Source organism: Zea mays, chromosome 8 (assembly GCF_902167145.1).
Source record: "Zea mays cultivar B73 chromosome 8, Zm-B73-REFERENCE-NAM-5.0, whole genome shotgun sequence".
NCBI lineage: Eukaryota > Viridiplantae > Streptophyta > Magnoliopsida > Poales > Poaceae > Zea > Zea mays.
Genome location: NC_050103.1, coordinates 176,123,584 through 176,141,875, shown reverse-complemented (window position 1 = coordinate 176,141,875; position 18,292 = coordinate 176,123,584). Strand labels below are relative to the sequence as shown.

General features: G+C 44.2%; 2 protein-coding genes across 3 annotated transcripts; one reads left to right on the top strand and one right to left on the bottom strand.

The window, feature by feature from the left end:
- The first annotated feature begins 2,386 nt into the window (after positions 1-2,386).
- On the top strand, positions 2,387-5,765 carry LOC100276280 (uncharacterized). Its single transcript, NM_001374049.1, has 4 exons — positions 2,387-2,828; positions 3,627-3,889; positions 4,008-4,154; positions 5,117-5,765. Exons 1-4 carry the CDS (start codon positions 2,711-2,713, stop codon positions 5,312-5,314), a joined length of 726 nt encoding a protein of 241 aa, NP_001360978.1. The 5' UTR covers positions 2,387-2,710; the 3' UTR covers positions 5,315-5,765.
- A 2,475-nt stretch (positions 5,766-8,240) lies between these two features.
- LOC100191275 (uncharacterized) lies at positions 8,241-10,683 on the bottom strand. 2 transcript variants are annotated; one of them, XM_020541830.2, is made up of 6 exons: positions 10,266-10,677; positions 9,380-9,447; positions 9,176-9,307; positions 8,942-9,057; positions 8,701-8,815; positions 8,241-8,643 (listed from the first exon to the last, which is right to left on the bottom strand). In XM_020541830.2, the coding sequence occupies exons 1-6, from the start codon at positions 10,593-10,595 to the stop codon at positions 8,571-8,573; spliced, it is 834 nt and encodes a 277-aa protein (XP_020397419.1). In that variant the 5' UTR covers positions 10,596-10,677; the 3' UTR covers positions 8,241-8,570. The 2 variants fall into 2 exon arrangements, with proteins under 2 accessions (XP_020397419.1, NP_001130181.1); NM_001136709.1 differs by having other exon boundaries at positions 8,246-8,629; positions 10,266-10,683.
- Between the last annotated feature and the right edge of the window lie 7,609 nt (positions 10,684-18,292).

The window sequence follows — 18,292 nt, the reverse complement described above, 5'->3', positions numbered from 1 at the left end:
GCTCCTGCGATTTGGTCGGTCGGTGCGGCGATTTGGTCAGGGTTGCTTCTTGGCGAAGACAGGGCCTCGGGCGAGCCGAAAATATGTTCGCCGCTGGAGGGGGGCCTCGGGCGAGGCGGAGATCCTCCGGGGTCGGCTGTCCTTGTCCGAGGCTAGGCTCGGGCGAGGCGTGATCGAGTATCTCGAATGGACTGATCCCTGACTTAATCGCACCCATCAAGCCTTTGCAGCTTTATGCTGATGGGGGTTACCAGCTGAGAATTAGGAGCCTTGATGCTACCCCTAATTATGGTCCCCGACAGAACGGGTATAATTTTTTATGGGTACTGTTAGTAAATAAAATAGACACAAAGATTTACGTGGAAAAATCCACTCCAATATGGAGGATCAAACAACCACGAAGAAATAGATCCACTATCAATTGTAGAGTACAAGTTACAAGGATTATCTATATTTATAGACGTAAAAAACATATTACAAGGCATAATCCAAACATATTAAAAGAATTAAAGACGTATTATAGCATGTATAGGTAAGTTTTTCTTCCCTCGCCGTTCTTGATTCTTCTCGGACGAAAATATACCAATTACCAACACAGAAAGGAATAAAGGATCAGAATATCTGATGGCACCCGGCACCGGCGTCTCTCGTGGCTTCGTGGGTTCGGCGGCCTCTAGCCCCAGCGCGTGCTTCAAATGGGCGGGTTGTTAGACAAAATGACATGTATATACTAATTCATCTACCATTTATGTGGCCTAAAACTTTGTGTACGGCGAGACGACGAAAACGGTACTCAGGATGGAGAAAACAAACCAAAACAAATCTACAACAAATTAGAATTGAAAGTAAAAAATCGAAAACATCGTCGTATAAAGTATAGAAACAAAGTAGTATTACGAACAATTTTATATGGAAGCAATATATTATAATATATATATAGCTAGCAAAGAAAATAATCAATTATAGATTAGTTTATGCAATGTAATATAGTCGTTCATGATTTGTTCCAGGGTCGTCGAGTGCCCAACACAATTGGAACGCTGGTGCAGGGCCTCCAATTTTTTAGGGCCCCAAATTTTTGAATTTTCTTAATATAAATGGTATAAAAAGGTAAAGATTGTTTATTATTTATAAAATATGGACTTTAAAATAGATAATATGAAAGAACAATAATATGAGAATAGATCAAATATGAAACGATACATTTTAAATTGTTTTTATCTTTATATACTATAGATTTCTGGGCCTATTTTTATGTTGTGTACCAGAGCCTAAAAATTTCCCGGTCCTAACTTGTTCACTGTATTATCTAAAACGAAATATTGGGTCTGTTTGGTTCAGCTTTTTTCTGACCAGCTTTTCTAAAAATCTGGCTGTGGGGAGAATCTGGCTGTGGGAAAAATCTGAGTATCATTACGATTACGTGTGGAGGAAAATAAAGTTGTTCATAGGGCTCAGGATCTAGAAAGTGACGGATTCCTACTATTACAACGACTCAACCGATTATATGTTTATGTTGATTTTGGATGGTTTTTGCCCCCAACGAATTTTATAGAAGCTAGCTGAAAAGCTGAGTGTTTGGCAGTCTGCAGCAGCTTTTGGTGGTCAGAAGCTGCCAGAAGCCGAAACAAACAGGCCCATTATATATGGATAAAAGTAGGATATTCTGACTAAAAATGAGAAAAGCGGAAAGATACGAGAACATTCCGTCCTATTTTTACATTGGTAAACAAACAAAAATGATCAGGATATCAATAAATATAAATCCGAACAGATCAATATAGAAATCGATGCGGTGCGCAACTACTACACTATACTGTGCAGCGATGTTGGCTTTTCTGGTTTCAGCCCTAGAGCTATGGGTTTGAGAGGAGCCCATGGCGGGTATATATGCTTAACGTATGACATTGCATGGAAGCGTATGACCAGTTATACGCACATGCAGAGTACAACCTGAATTACATTTTTGCCATTGGTGAAATGCATGGAATTTTCCACTCTTTCTCTGTGGGCTCTTCGAAAATCAGTACTACTAAATTTGGTGGGAAAATGAACGGCCATTGAAGATTGAACAAACAGATCAAATACTAACACGCATACTCCTATATTTTTTTTCTCCAAATGGGACCGTAAAGTCGGCTCAGCGCTTGACCCGCCCATCGTAGCGCCGGCCAACCGAACGCCCACCGAGTTCAACATGCCACGAGGCCGTCTGAGGCCAGCCCCTCAACTGAGCCCAACCGAGGCCCGGCCCTCGCCGACCCCACAATCTCTCTCGTGGGGACCGTCCTATCCACGGCAGACATGGCGAGTCAGCACAGCACAGCAGCACACGACATCCACGGATCCACCCCGGCCCGGACCCCGAGAAAGTTCTGCCGTCCATCCATCGTCTCGTCCCCGCCTGCCATTCGCGAGCATCCAAAGCTGTAGTTGCTGCAAAGCTCTCGCAAAATCCTACTCCCACCGCCGACTCGAACAGTCGAACCTCGGCTCCCCTCCTCCCCAATCCGTCATCTTCCTTCTACACTTGTTTCTGCGGGAGCGGGAGAGAAGGCACCAGGGAGGCCGCCCCCGTCACCCATAGCCAAAGTCACGCGCCACCAAACTTTGTTCTCTCACCCAGTCGCTTTCGCGTTCAGCGCGAGCCGAGCCCAGCCGGTGGGTCGGTCGCTGAAGGCGGAGCCATAAAGGCGTCGGCGACGGCAGGATGATGAGCGGCAGATCGGGCGGCAGGGACGGCGAGGCGGCCGGCCCCGTCATCAGGATCAGGGTTTCCCACGGAGCCACCTTCCGCGAGGTCGTCGTGCCGGCGCAGGCTACCTTCGGTACGCTGTTTGTTTACTGATCCCTACTCCCTTGTGTCGCGTATTCGCATTGGTGAAGAGGCAGAGAAGGAATTGCGTTTTGGATCTTGACAGGTCAACTGACAATCTAGTGGATTTTTACGTACTTGATGAATCGATCATGACCCTGCTGAACGGCAAGCCCCGGCAACAAGATCCCTAACTATCACCTGTCAGCTTTTCGTACTAATTAATCATTTTGAGCATCTGTCTCTATGTTATACAAGTAGTACTTGTTCTTCTGGTTCAAAATTAACGCTGGTGTTTAAATGTTACATTAATAGTACCTCCTTGCCAGTTGTGATGATCAAATCAATTGAAACCACATTGGCTTATAGCCTCACGTGCAATGTTAAACCATTACATCACCTATTCACCTTGTAGGTCTTTACATGCGTGGGGACCATTCTGTCAGTCATCAATCTGTGTACGGTTTATCATTAGAAAGAAACGGATACAACTCCCCCCACCCAACAGTCAACACAGACACACAAAATAATCAATAAGCCTGCATAAATGATTTTTGCTTCTGCATTGGTTGCTTTAAGGTGCTGATTTACCAGTGTTCTTAAGGCGTCGCCTAGGCGTCGCCTAGGCGACGCCTAGGCGTCCAGGCGCCCGGGCAAAACTGGCCGCCTTGCTCGCCATACCCGCCTAGGCGTCGCCTAGGCGCCGCCTAGGCGCTAAGGCGGTTGGCTGGTGCACTTGCTCGCCTAGGCGCCGTAAGAACACTGTGATTTACAATATTGTAATAACCTAATAGGTAATTTGTGTATGAAGGTGAGTTGAAGAGGATCCTTGTTCAGACTACTGGCTTGGAGCCTGAGAGGCAGAGGCTCTTCTTCCGTGGGAAGGAGAAGAGTGACAGAGAGTTCCTCCACGCGGCAGGTGTTAAGGATGGCGCGAAGTTGCTTCTGCTTGAGAAGCCTTCCCCTGCCAACATAGAGCAGAAGGTTGAGCCTGTGATTATGGATGAGAGCGTGATGAAGGCATGTGAGGCTGTTGCTCGTGTTAGAGCTGAAGTTGATAGGCTGTCTGCTAAGGTGAAGGAACATTCCATCTCCTTCCTTATTTGTTTAAGAATCCATGTGTCATATTATTTCTTGTGCTCATGCTGCTTCCTTTGTTTTTTTTCCTAAATGAATGTTGTTTCTTTTGTAGGTGTGTGACTTGGAGAAGAATGTGCTTGCAGGGAGAAAAGTTGATGATAAAGAATTTGTCGTCTTGACGGAACTGCTTATGATACAGCTGCTGAAACTCGATGGCATCGAAGCTGAAGGAGAAGCAAGGGCACAGAGGAAGGCTGAGGTACACAACTAAAACACTTGCTGCTGCTGTTTTCACACGTGCTACTTGTTCAATGAGAATGCATTACAGCTACTGAAATATTTATGATGTAACGCCTCAGGATAAACTATATTCCAGTTGGAGATATGCCATGAAATGATCTTTCTTTTTCTGGTTGAAGTAGAAATTTCAACAGTACTTTTTTTGGTCATACAATTAGTCATTGATGCCTGTTCAATGAGTAGTCCATTCCTGAAGTATGGATGATCGGCATATATTATAAATCCTAACTGATTAACTTAACATATTGTGGTGATACTTGCCATATGAACCTTGAAAATTTTCATCCGGTAGCTTTTCCAGCCAGTAGTATGGTTTCAGGTGTAATTGTGTTTTTTAGTTTAAATAGGCCTCCCATGACCTGTTTTTCGCAAGCTCCTACTTTAAATATTAATGGCTAGGTTTTGCTAGTCTGACCTTGTCTGTTGGCCCTCTTCTGGAAACAATGATCGGAATAAGTTGGCTGCTTTGTCCTAGCTTCACTTCTACGCGAACTTTGCTGTGTAAGGGCAAACAAACCCTTGATCTAGTGTTGCACAAACACGTACAACATTCCTGTTACCATCAAATGTCCACCATTAGTTTTGAAATTGTGCAGAGGTGAAAAAGGTACATCTAGAACCTATCCAATCCCTTCTCAGTTTCTTATTCCTGGCTTAGTTTAATCTGTAAGAAAACATATGAAAAGGTTAATTGATATAATGCTTACGTGTTTGCAAGCATGGTCAGGGATTGTTCTGAGCTATTTTTTGGTACTTTTATAATCACAAATTGCTGGTTAGTTATGTCATATGTTTAGTAAGATTATGTTCACGTGCACAAACATCTGATAGTCCGCACTTACGATGTTATTACTGTTGGCCTCTAAGGACAAACTACCAGTTGCTTGATTTATCTCTATGTTCAATACTTCAACATGTCAGGTCCGCCGAGTCCAGTCCCTTGTGGAGACCTTGGATAAGCTGAAGGCAAGAAATGCGAACCCTTTCAGCGATCATAACAACGCTGTTTCAGTGACGACGCAGTGGGAGACGTTTGAGAACGGTATGGGCAGCTTCAGCGCTCCCCCGCCCCACGTTCCTTCAGAGCAAGTTAACACTGACTGGGAGCAGTTCGACTAGGCTCAGCTGAAGCTGTTGATGTATCGTGAGATCGGTATGGGCATTCCTTTTCCCAGGCAGCGAGGTGTTTTGTGTATATGCACCGCGTTTGGTGCCTTTGGTGTCCTAACTGCCTGTGAATGTTACCAGATCATACCATACTACCATGTGAATTGCATTGCACCGCTCAACGCTCATTGAGGGCCATGTTTCGATATGCTCCTGCCAATGCCATTCGCATGATATTTATTGGCTAGGTTCAGCAAGGTTGGTGGTAACGGCCCTGGCCAGATCCCTTTACAGCAGTAGCTCATCCGTGAATGCAATTGAATCAGTCATGTACACGTTGACGCTGTAGCTGTTCCGAAAGTCCTGTACAGCACTAGCTCATCGGCGAATGCATCTGTACCATGTACACGCTGACGCTGTAGCTGCATTTGTAGTGCCCCTTTGTAATGCAGGAATTTAAGAGAAATTATACAGGAATTTCACAGAAATCGGTTCATTTTCACAAGAAAAAAATAGAAAAACGGGAAATTATACAGGGATTTCACAGAAATCGGTTCATTTTCACAAGAAAAACATAGAAAAACGGGGGAAAATGCTTTATTCCAAAGGAGGTCTAAAACATAGGCATAGTAAAGAGTAACAATTGCGTAGTTCTCCGATACAAAATGAAGTAATGATAGTTTATCAAAGCATCAAAGCTTACCTGTCTTGGCAAATCTTAGTATGGTAATAGGCAAAATTTATCTGTTGACAAGTGATTGATTTGAGTTCCTGCTCAGCCAGTTCAGCGGCAACTGAAGAATGCTAATTTGCTTCTACATCTGAATGCGTGATGCACAAACCTAGTACGGTTTCTGACCTTTTGGAATCCTGTGCGAATCGAATTTATTCCTGTGAAAATACTGTGTCCAGCAAAAGGCCTGAACAGTACGAGATCTATGAACATAATGGCTGGCGACTTAAAGTTTCACGTTCAGTCCTTCCAGCTCCGGGTACCAGCTGGGGAGATGCAAAGGGAGTCTCGACTCTGAAGTAGGGATGGCAACGGGCACATTTTACCCGCGTGCTCGCGGGTAAAAACCCTATAGGGTGCGGGTTTGGGTGTTAATTTATACCTGTGGGTACGGGTACGAGTTTGATTCTCAACCCGACGTTTGATTCTCAACCCGACGGGTTTTTTTCTCGTAGGTATGAAAATGTTGTACCCGTGCCCGCAAACCCGCATACCCGCGTGTGTGTCTGTGTAGACTGTAGAGCACATGCATATCAATTTAGTGCCACCCCAAAAGCTTTGAGCGAGCAGAGCCAATTAAATGATATAAAAGAAGACTACATGCGCCAGGGAACTCGTAGAACTTTTGGCTAAGATCGGTACATGTTTTTATCAGTTTAATAAATATTTATTATTATGTGCTATCAGTTTAATAAATATTTATTATATGACTGTGCCCGCGGGTACCATAAACCCGCGGGTAGCAGGTTTGAGTAACATATGCTACCCGTCGCGGGTAACGGGTGCGGGTACGGGTTTAACATTAATCTCGCGGGTACGGGTTTGTAATCTCTGTACCCGCGGGTTTTAAACCCGTTGCCATCCCTACTCTGAAGATTGGTACCGTTGGAGCCTTGGAGGCGCAGTTGGAATATTCCTCGTTCAAAGAACTTCAGAACTAGGGATTGATCTCATCTGCGCGTGTGCGCGTGGTAAAAAATAAAAGTTCTCTTTGTTGGTTGAACCTTTTGAGAACTTCAACATTTTAGTCTGTTTTCAATATATTTATTGTAGGGGTCTCGGCCCCTCAAAATTCTTTTGGAAAGTTTGGCGAGCACGGTGTGTTTGGTTGTGATCCAAAAGAGAATAGAGCGGCTCCATTCTTATTTTTTTTTGGATGTTTAGGGTGCGTTTGGTTGAGAAGTAGGGAAGAATAGAATGTTTCCATTCCAATTTTCTCAATGTTTAGTTTCCAACAAAATAAGAGTGGAGCGGCTCCTGGATCTCTATATGGAAATTTACTATAAGTAGTTGGAACGCTCCCGCTCCATAAAAACGATCGGATGCGAGCGCTCTCCTGAATGTGAGCGCTCTCCTTCCCCTTCTCTCCTCTATACTCATATGGCTATCGAACCAAACAAAGAATGGAACGGCTTCGCTCTATTTTACTCTTCAACCAAACAAAAAATGGAACGACTATGTTCTTTTTGCCAAACGCGGAATAGAACGACTCCATTCTCAAATACTGGAACGACTCCATTCCAACGAGAGCGGCTCCTGAAGTATATATATGACAAACATTTGGGATGTTCTTGCTCCACCAAAACGACATAGCGAGCGCTCTCGCCTCTCCTCTCTCTCCTCCACTCCACACTTAAATGGCTCTCCAACCAAACAATGAACGGAGCGGCTTCGCTCTATTCTACTCTTAAACCAAATAAAACATGGAGCAGTTCTGTTCTACTTGCCAAACACAGAATGAAATGTCTCAATTATCAAAACTAGAATAGAGTCGCTTCATCCTAGTTGGCTCCTCAACCAAACGCATCCTAAAACTGACTTATGATGTGTTTGGTTGAGTGAAGGAGAATGAATCGATTTCATTTCTATTTTCTGGATGTTTGGTTTCCAATAAAAGAGAAGCGAAGCGGTTCTTGTAGTCTCCATATAGGAATATACCATAAATAGTTAGGATGCTCCTGCTCTACTAAAATGACCGGAGCGAGCATTTCCTTCAATCTCTTCCCCTCCACACTTATATGGCTCTGCAATCAAACAAAGAACGGAGCGGCTCTATTCTATTCTACTCTTCAATCAAACAAAAAAGAGAGCGACTCCGTTCTGTTGTCAAATATAGATGTTCAGTTGTCAAATATTGTTGTCAAATATAGAATAGAATGACTCCGATACCAGGAACCGGAATGGAACTGCTTCATTCCAGTCAACTCCCTAACCAAACACACTCTTGTATTATGATAAACAAACCGAACATATTCTCCAAACTCTAGGTACAGATTCTCACAATTATAGTAGTATTTTAGAAACGTTTTACATAAAATACAGCATGACGGAGAAACATCTCATATGTCCTTGAGCCTAAACATCAGAAGATTACAGCATGACGGAGAAACATCTCATACGTCCTTGCGCCTAAACATCAAAAGATGAGGCTACCAACTAGGAATGATGTCAAAGGAACAGTCAAATTGTCATCAAGTTCTGTGCTGATGGGGTGCGATTCAACGAGTGCTGCAGCTACAGAGACCACGAGGAAGCTTAAAGCCATGTACCATGTTTCCTCAATAAAACCGAAAGTGTGGAAGTAATGCATATACCTGAATAAATAAGACTGAATGGTTAAAAATAAGTTGATGCAACTGAGAATCCAGTAAAGGTCAGACATTACCCAACTGAGGCCAGAAAACCAGCCACCGCCATTGCTATGCTTCCAGCATATGATTTGTTGGGATTGTATGGAAGCTTTTCTTTACCTAGGCGTCTCCCAACAACATCGGCTATACCTGGGAATGCATAAATCAGCACCAGCAGAGCAGGGCCAATTAATTAACTCCCATGTTAAGGAACTAAAACATTATGCTAGGTTTATTCTTGGATCAAAAGAGTGAAATGCAGATATATGAACATACCATCCCCAGCACATAAGTTGCATATAAGTGCTATAGCAACTGGTGAGGTTCTCCATAAAAGAGACGTGGCAAAAGTTATAGTAGCAGCATAATACAGTGGGCCCTTGAGAAGTTCCCTGTGTTCAAAAGAAAATTCAGTCACAAGAGTGCCATAACCTGAAGCATCAAAATAAGAACATGAAAGTTGAGCATAGGTAGTATAAAATGACCAAATAATGGTATATGTAAGTGAACCTGTAATCTCCAGAGCGGCTCATTGATTTAACCATAGCCTCGTTTTTCATAAGTCCCAGCCCCAGTAGAAGCATCCTTATAATGTTAACCCCTGGTGCTAGCGCAGCAAGGAAAGGAGTATACCATCCAGAGCTGCAATAAATTTCAGTATCTGACACCAAAATGTTGATATACAATGACTGGGGCGATCCAGAATCTTATTACCTAAAAAGAGGCCAAAAGAGCATGAATACCAGCCCAACGCTTATATGAACAAGCTTCCTGCTGAGTTTCTGCACACAAAAAGGCACATTTTAAAATACAGGCAGCCCTTTGACTTCAGCCTGAAATTGCTCAAAAAAATGAGTTCCTCTGAGAAATGTATTGTCCACATTTTTTTGCTAGAATGCACTCTCTTTCTAATGTATTGAATAACAGATGCTGAACTCCCACACATTTAACTCATTTCTCAGTATTGTTCTAGCTGAAAATACATAGACCTAAACTCATGATTTGGCACTGATCAATTTAAGATGTTTATATGGGATTTGGCTACTAGTTCATCAACCATCACCATTTCCACCTAAAATATCCTATCTCACAGTAATAATGCAAGAAAACACTTCTGAAAGTCACAGCTAATACTTAGCATTTGGCACCGAATAGCTCATATCATGTGTCACTCGAACAATAGTATAGTGCAAATATGCGATTATACATCGCTGCAGTGATCTCTAAACTTCGGAAGGAGCAAGGAACACTTGACTCAATTCATCTAAAGCCATCCAAACACATTTGGCAGGATAGTACCGACTCCGACTGCTAGTACCGCTAGTACTCATTGGACTGCTAGTGAGTAATGATGATGTGACACTCTCAGTTTCCCCAAGTGGGTTCAACAACAACGAGCGACCGCATCATTTTGTAGCCTGACCATGCACATTGTACTACAGACGAGCACATTTCAATATAGTGCTAGTACTCTATTGAAGATTCTGACGCTACTTGCCAGTAGTCTCTCGTAGTCGCGCTAGAGCAGCAAAGATAAAGCGCAGAAGGAAGGGGCGACAGCGACACGATACACGAAGACGAAGGGCGTGTAACTGCTAACCTGCTCGAAGACGCCGCGCTTGGCGAGCTCCTCAAAGAATTTGAGGAGCGCGAGGGCGACACCACCTGTGACGACTGCAGACCCTAGGTCATGGGCCAGGGCCCCGCCGGCCTCCAGCGAGATTGCCGCTGCCATGGTAGGCCTCCGGGTCCGCTCCGCTGCGAGACGACTGCTGCGGCGGCGGCGGAAGCAGAGTGAGCGAGGCGCACAGGACGCGGACGCGGCGCCGGCGGGGACTGTGGGTGAGGGAGAGAGGGGTCTGGATTGGAGTAGGTGAGCGCGGTGTGTGGAGTAGGACAGCGGCGTGATGTGGGCGGCGAGACTGAGCATTCCGTTCCGTCCTCGTGCGGCGACCACCCGACTCGCAGAGGCGGACGGTGCAACTTCACAGTCAAGGGCGTGGAGGAAAATAAAAGAGTTTGACTACTTAGGTATCAACACTAGAGGGCGATACCGATACTATCCGCAACCGGCACCTCTAAATTTTTCCCCCTATATCACTTTTTTCCCCTATTTCCCCCCCTATTTTTTCATCTCCCGCAGCGGTTTTCCCTAAATACCCCCCCTATACTCCACTACCACTATAAAATATCATTTTCTATACCAACTATCAATTTTTTATCTACTAACAATTACTCGTGGACCCACAGCACAGTGTTTAGGGTGATGAACAGCGACACGCTAGATCTGGGGGGAGAGAGAAGGGGACCGACACGTAGGGGCGCTGTAGGGGCACCGCTGCGGCCATAGGGGGCACCCCTACAGCCGACATGCAAGGGGAGGGGGGCGGTAGCGTCGACCGCTGCAGTCAGTCTAAGGCTGTGCGGAACGCATCCCCCTCGGCATCCCCTCCTCTTGCATGGGGCTGTAGGGGCACTCCACGGTTGGAGCGGTGCTCTCTACGCGTCGGCCCCTTTCTCTCTCACCCCAGATTTAGCGTGTCACTGTTCATCACCCTAAACACTGTGTTGTGGGTCCACGAGTAATTGTTAGTAGATAAAAAATTGATAGTTAATATAGAAAATGATATTTTATAGTTGTAGTGGGGTATAGAGGAGTGTTTAGGGGGAACCGCTGTGGGAGATGAAAAAATAGGAGGGGAAATTTAGGGGTAACGGTTGCGGATAGCCTAAGGCTGCCCGCAGCGGTAGCCGCCCAACGCCCCTTCCCTTGCATGGCGGCCACAGGGACGCCCCTGCGCGCACAGCGCAGTCCCTTGAAAGCCTCTCTACGCAGCGGAAGACAACAGTAACACGCTACAGACAGCGTGCCTCCGCGGCTCCCCTCTCCCTGTGTTGTTTGTACGATAGTTTATTAATAGATGAAGAAAAAATGTAATAAATGATGAATAAAGTTGGATAGTGATATTTTATAGTTGTAGTGGGGTATAGGGAGAGAATATAGGGGGACCGCTGCGGGAGATGGAAAAGTAGGGAATGAAATGTTGATGATGTGACGCAAAAAAGTGATATAGAGGGGAAATTTTAGGGGTAACCGCTGCGGACAGCCTAGGCTCTCTTTAAATAGTCGTTGCCCTCTAGTCTCTACTACCTAAAATAGTAATATATTTTGTTTTCTCCTTAAAAACATCTTACCCCTTTATGATCTTTATTTTGCATCTAGAATTTGGTCAAAATATTTCGAAGGCAAAGTATGGCATCACAAATAATATGCAAATCTGAAACTAACAACATAGTTCAAACATAATTAATAAAAATATGATACTACAATAACATAGTACCCACATCAAGGCTCGAAATGAAATACCATAAAACAAACTTTAAAATGATGCATCACCATCAAGTAGGAAGGTTAATGGTAGTTCGTAGAAAATGTTGATAACATGAATTCATGCTAAAGAGATGTTAGGTATTGGAACTGGAGTGGAACATAAATTGATGAAACACAATATTGTTGCTAGATGAACCAAATAGCTCACAGCTGTAACTTCTGTCCAATGAAACATGATAAGTTGTTTTAGGGAGGGAAAAAGAAGATGTTAAGAATGATTGTCCCTTATAAAGGAGTGTCAGCCATCACTATTGTATTAGAAAATAACAATCCAATACAAATATTGGGTTATCTTTTGTTGTTTTGAAAGTTTGTGTAACTTTTGTGTTGCATTGTGTTCAGGTTTCGTATTATTTATTAGCATCGCTGGCTATGTAATTGTATGATTCGCCCTCCCCTCATCGGCAGTCTTATTCCCACATATTTGTGTGAAGCAAGGATACCCCAATTAGAGGTGTCATTGGGACCTGATACCTAATAACCCATGGGGAATTGCTCTATTAGGGCTAGTTTGGGAGCCACATTTCTCCAAGTGATTTCCATTTTCCCAAGGGAAATTAGTTCATTTTCCCTTCGGAAAAATAGAAATCTCATAGAAAATGGAGTTACCAAACTAGCCCTTAGGGTTAGGGTACGAGAAGATTTTAATCCCGATGGGTATATATTTAGGAGAAATTCTTCACCCATTGGGTATGTGGGTATTGGTACGGGAAAGTAGAACGTGAACCGAATTACCCATGGGTAATATTCACCCATAAAATTATGTGTTTCACCCCAATTAGAAATAAGCTCAACAACTAACCCTAACTCCCCCAAACCCTTTTAAGCACCCACCCACCCAATCCAGGAGGATAGCCACTAGCCGCCTCGCTCACCCGTCCACATGATACTTTGTTTTTGTTGTTTTGCATGGTTAAATAATGTTTTCTTTTTAAATGCTAGACTTTTTTTGATGTATTGTTGTTGGATGCCATGTGAGTGTTAATGTCATATAAAACATAATATGATCATGCTTTCTTATCGGGGATGAGGATCCATTGGAGACCTGATAGCCGAATGGGATGTGGGGGACATGATACCCGAATGTGATGTGTATATGAGTAATTTTATATTTATGATGAGTATGAATATATGTATGAGGATATATATCTTCACAGGGATAGGTATGAGATGCAGAAAATTCCATTGACATCTCTAACCCCAATCCATCGCGCACGTCCATCCCAACGCTTTCCCGCGTCGCTTTGCAACCTTGCGCGCCATTTTTTTCGTACAGGCCGTCGTTGTTAGAGGTCAGCCAGAGATTCATCGTCCTCTCACCGTGATGAATCCACCAAGGGGGCCTGCATCGGCTTGCCGCGACAACCAGAGATCACAGGAGATGGTGCCCGACGGCGGGAGTTTCCTCCAATGGTAGATGGACGGGGATGCAGACAATTATCTCGACGGCGGAGTGGACTTGCGAGAAGGAGGAGCATCCCGTCCGTCAGCACGTGCCGTAGTGGAGTCCGATGCACTTGCGGGCGGCATCATTGCTGAGAACTGAGAAGCAACGACAAGCTCTGTCCATCCATGGTAGTCCCAACGACTGGTACATGCATCTCGTCCCCTTGGCCTAAGCTCCCTAGATCCCATCATCTATGCCCTCCTGTTTCACATGTTTCAGTTTAGTAAGTATTGGATTCATGCATCTCCCTCCTCCATTTGCCTTTTAGTAAGGGTTTTTTATGGTGGTGCCCTCGGTTTTGCTGGTGTGTTCCAAATACGAGATGCAGGTATCAATTATGCGTCTAAAAGGGGCCTTTTTTAGGGTACTTGTTCTGTAGTACACACTTGTGTCCACCCAACCACCAGGCACAAAGGTTAGCTTTTAGAAAATTGTACAAGTGGGAATTGGCGCACAACCAATTGCAGGAAAATTTGGTAATTATGTGAAAAACAATACAAATAGCCTAAATATCCTAGAGCAAAGTGCAGGCCAAGGTCAATTAAGGCAGCAGCAATCTATAATAAAATAACGCAAGTAAACTACAATGTAATATGAACTACAAGGTCAATTAGTTGGCATGAGTTTGTGGATACGAAGATAAAACTTATTTTATTGATATATGACAATGGCTTCATGTAATACCCAAATAATTGAGTTCATAGGATGTGCAAGAATTGGGAGATATAAAAGGTATATTTGACTACTAATAACCATATTAAAATAAAGGAAATAGTGCATCATGAGTTTATTTGTTTGTGCATTCAATGATGATAAAAATGTATTAATGTTGAGATTAGGGTTAAACCTAATTTGGAATCTAGAATTTGAAAGTTAACTAGAAAAAAGAAAGAGAATACAATATAAAGAAACCTATATTTGAATAATTAAAATTTTCATACTGGTATCTTTAATTTATACATTTAATCAAGGTACAAAATTCACAACAGAAAATTGAATTTAAATTTGAGATCCAAAAATAGAAAGGAAAGGAAGACAATGAATCAGAAAAGAAAAAAAAAGGAATCTGGTTTGGGCCTGCAAACACCATTTCGGCCCAACCTGGACTTGTCTCCCGTGCGCGCTCGGCCCAGTGCGCAGAAAATACGCTGCCGAGTGGACCCCTGTAGTCAGTCCGCATCTTCCTCAGGTGGTTGCGCCTGAAGCCGCTTTCCTCGCTGCGGTAGCTGCTTGGGAGCTCGCCATGGCCGTTGCGAAACCTTCACCGCCATGACCACACCACCGACCCGTGCAGCCAAGGAGGGGCGCCGCGCCACTGCGCACGGTGCCAGGGCATCTCCAACGAGCGCAGCAGAAGGTAGGGTCAGCGCCTGGTGCTCCATCTACCTACCATCACGGAACACCCCAACAGACTCTGTTCTGTTGCGCAATTTCGGCCGGGGATTTGCCACCGGACTCCGCGATTTCGGAGCGCCAACGAATAAATACCGTGCCCTGCCTTTCCCCTAGCTATCCTCATCACAAAAAAAACTCCACAGACCGAGTTCGCGGGGGAGGTTCTGCGGGTCTACCGTGCACTCGCGGGACATCCTCGCCGTCGTGCGCGTCCACCATCGACCGAGCTCCGAGTGAAGTCCTTGTGCGATTTGGGCTTACTGGTGGTCTTGGGGGGTGCGAATTCGGTGCTGGGTTTCGATGTGGCAGTGGTTCTTCTCTGGTCGACCTCGTCGCTGCCGCTGTGCAGCCGCGTAGCAGAGAAGGCCAGCCGCCAGTGATGCCCCGCGTCCTCATCATCATTGGGGCCTTGGAATCGGACCAGGAAAGGATCGAGCGAAGTCGCCGGCGCGTGTGGAAACCGTTCGTGGCATCCGCATCTGGAGGGGCTCTCGGAGTTGCGGTAATTTCACACCGTCGGGAATCGTCCGGCCGCTGACCGTAGGTTCCCGTGGCCAGGGCTGTCCGCGCTACCAACCGTGGTGAGAACTCCTGTACCAGTCTCGCAATCCACTACTCTTCGTTTCGCGGTTGTCGGAGTGAAGTTTACCGGTGGGACTTGAGCTTTGGGTGCTGCCGGTAATGGCCTTGCCGTGTCTGGTGAACGCCGCGGCGGGGCATTCGGTCGGGTGATGGCAATGTAGATGACGATCACTGGACCGTTAGATCTCCATGGAGGGCTGTGATTAGATCCTTGGCGGGATGCATTTTAACCGTTGGATAGAGTCTATGCGGTGGAGATTAGATCACATAGTAATAGAACTCGGGCCTTTGGATTGAAAACGAGCGGTAGAGATTAAATCAGGCGCGTACCGGTTCATTAAGCGCCTAATCTAATATGTACCATCGGATTGAAATCCAGCGGCTCAGAAAGAACCATACCCCTTCGGCCCTGTAAAATTGCGTAAGAGACCCTAGGTTATTACAAAATAGAACCTGCCGTCCCGTGCACTGTTGGCTGTGTCTCGGGAATTTTGCAAGGTCGCCCCTGTACTTTCTGGATTTTGTGTGCGCAGTCCAAACCCCGAGAAAATCAGAGAAATTGAGATAGAAAATGATTTTTAATATAAAATTAATTCCAGAATCTTGTTTAAATCATAGAAAATTCATTTTAACTTATTTTTGACTCGTTCCAATTTCTATAATTTTGTACTAATATTGTTGATCACTTAATGACTCTGTTTTAGCATGAAAACTATATTAAGCTTGACCACTTAATTATTTCCATACCAAACACTTAAAACCTCCGGAAATTCATACTCACAATCCGTAACTCCGATTTGATCCGTTCAAGTTCCGTTAGTCTCGTAGCAACGCATAGATTATTTTTACGCAGTGTATTATTATGTGTGATGTGATGTTAATTTATGCTATACTATGTATGTATTGTGTTGATGCGAGTAGACGAGCAAGCCACTGTGGAAACTGAGGTTCAACAAATAGAGATAGCTGAGCAGGAGCTCATTGAAGGCAAGTTGTGCCCTTGATCACTTACTTTCCCAGCCATGTTCTTATTAATTTTAATGATCTGCATAGGATAATTTTGATGGGAGCCTTTATGTTACCCCAGTTTTGATTACCTCTATACCTTGTTCACCCCTGAAATATTTTTGGGTAGTACTTGCTATTGCTTTATGTGGATTGGGTATGGAGATACACTATTCATGATTATTCTGTTATTAACTTGTTATTATTATTGTTCATGTTAAGATCATTAAATTAATGGGAACATGGAGCGACCACCCGGGAAAACAGTGCTACCACAAGGGTTTAATGGGACGCCCTTGGCTGATTAACTAGGAAAGCTAGTGGAAGACTACCTTACCCGAAAGGGGCAAGGGCAGTAGGGGAGAGGTCAGTGCGGGGAGGTCCCTGGTTGATTTTGTTGCGATGGCTGTCAGCCAGGAACCCTGTACTGGATCTTCCTATAAACTGTAGCGGGTTTTCGGAAGCTAGTGGAACTTTGTAAAGGCCTCGTAGTGGATCCCTAGCCATTCACCTCGGTAGTGTCTAAGGGCCTTGCAAACCCAGGCGACATGGGATACACGACTTGTGGGTAAAGATGCGCAACCTCTGCAGAGTGTAAAACTAGTATACTAGCCGTGCTCACGGTCAAGAGCGGCTCGGACCCTCACATGATTAATTATGGAACTTAAATTCAATTTGACATTTGCATCGCATTTGGGATTATTTTACTATTACTGTTCTTTATTATTATTAAGGTTTGGTATTTACTTACACTTAGTAATTGCTAATAAAATTTTGACCAACTTATAAAAGCAATGCTCAGCCTCAGCCTTTATTCCATTGATTAGCCTTACACTACATGAACTCCCACCTTTGGTGAGTTTATGCCACATTATTCCCCACAACTTGTTGAGCGATGAACGTATGTGAGCTCACTCTTGCTGTCTCACACCCCCCCACAGGAGAAGAGCAGGTGGTTCAGGAGGAGCTACAAGGCGAGGAGTTTGATCTGATCTAGGTGGCGTTTCTCAGTCGACATTGGCGCCGACGATCCTTAGTTCGTTTTATGTTACACTTTTATCTTGTAATAAGTCTTCCGCTATGTAATAAATACTCTGATGTTTTATGACATTTATCTCTATACACTCTGTTATTATATATGTTGTCTTCTTTGGCGCATGTATGAGATGCACCCGGCTTTGTTCTTTAAAACCGGGTGTTACAGAAGTGGTATCAGAGGAAATGTTGACTGTAGGACGAAACCTAGATAGAAATGGACAAACCTTTCCTACTTACCTTACTCTGATTCATTTCATACTTATCTCATCTTGATCTTGTCTCACCTTTTGCTACTCTACTCTGATCATTCTTACCTTTTCTACTCTGAGACAAGATGGATTGCACACCTTGGAATCCTACAACTATGAACTTTTTCAGAGATAGGGAACCTAAGACGAAATTAAAATTATTTTCTCTATTAAAAATGTTGGTTGATTGTACTGATGATCAATGTTTGATTTGCTTCTTTGATTGATTGAAATAGTATAGACGGGCATCTTAGCATGTACCACCATAAGGTAATGTATTAGCTTTAGTGGATAACACACTAATCTACTTAGCTAATAAATCTTCCGCAGTAACATTCCTCGTAATTACTCGCCTTGTCTACAATTCTTCCTTTCTTACCCTGTGTTTCTAACCCAGATGGGCTACCCCTATAGTGTTAGAAGAGAGCACTATGGACGTGATCCTTGGTATGTCATGGCTAAGAAAGGCAAAGGCCGTTATAGCATGTGGTAGAGGTACCGTAGAACTCACTACTACTAAA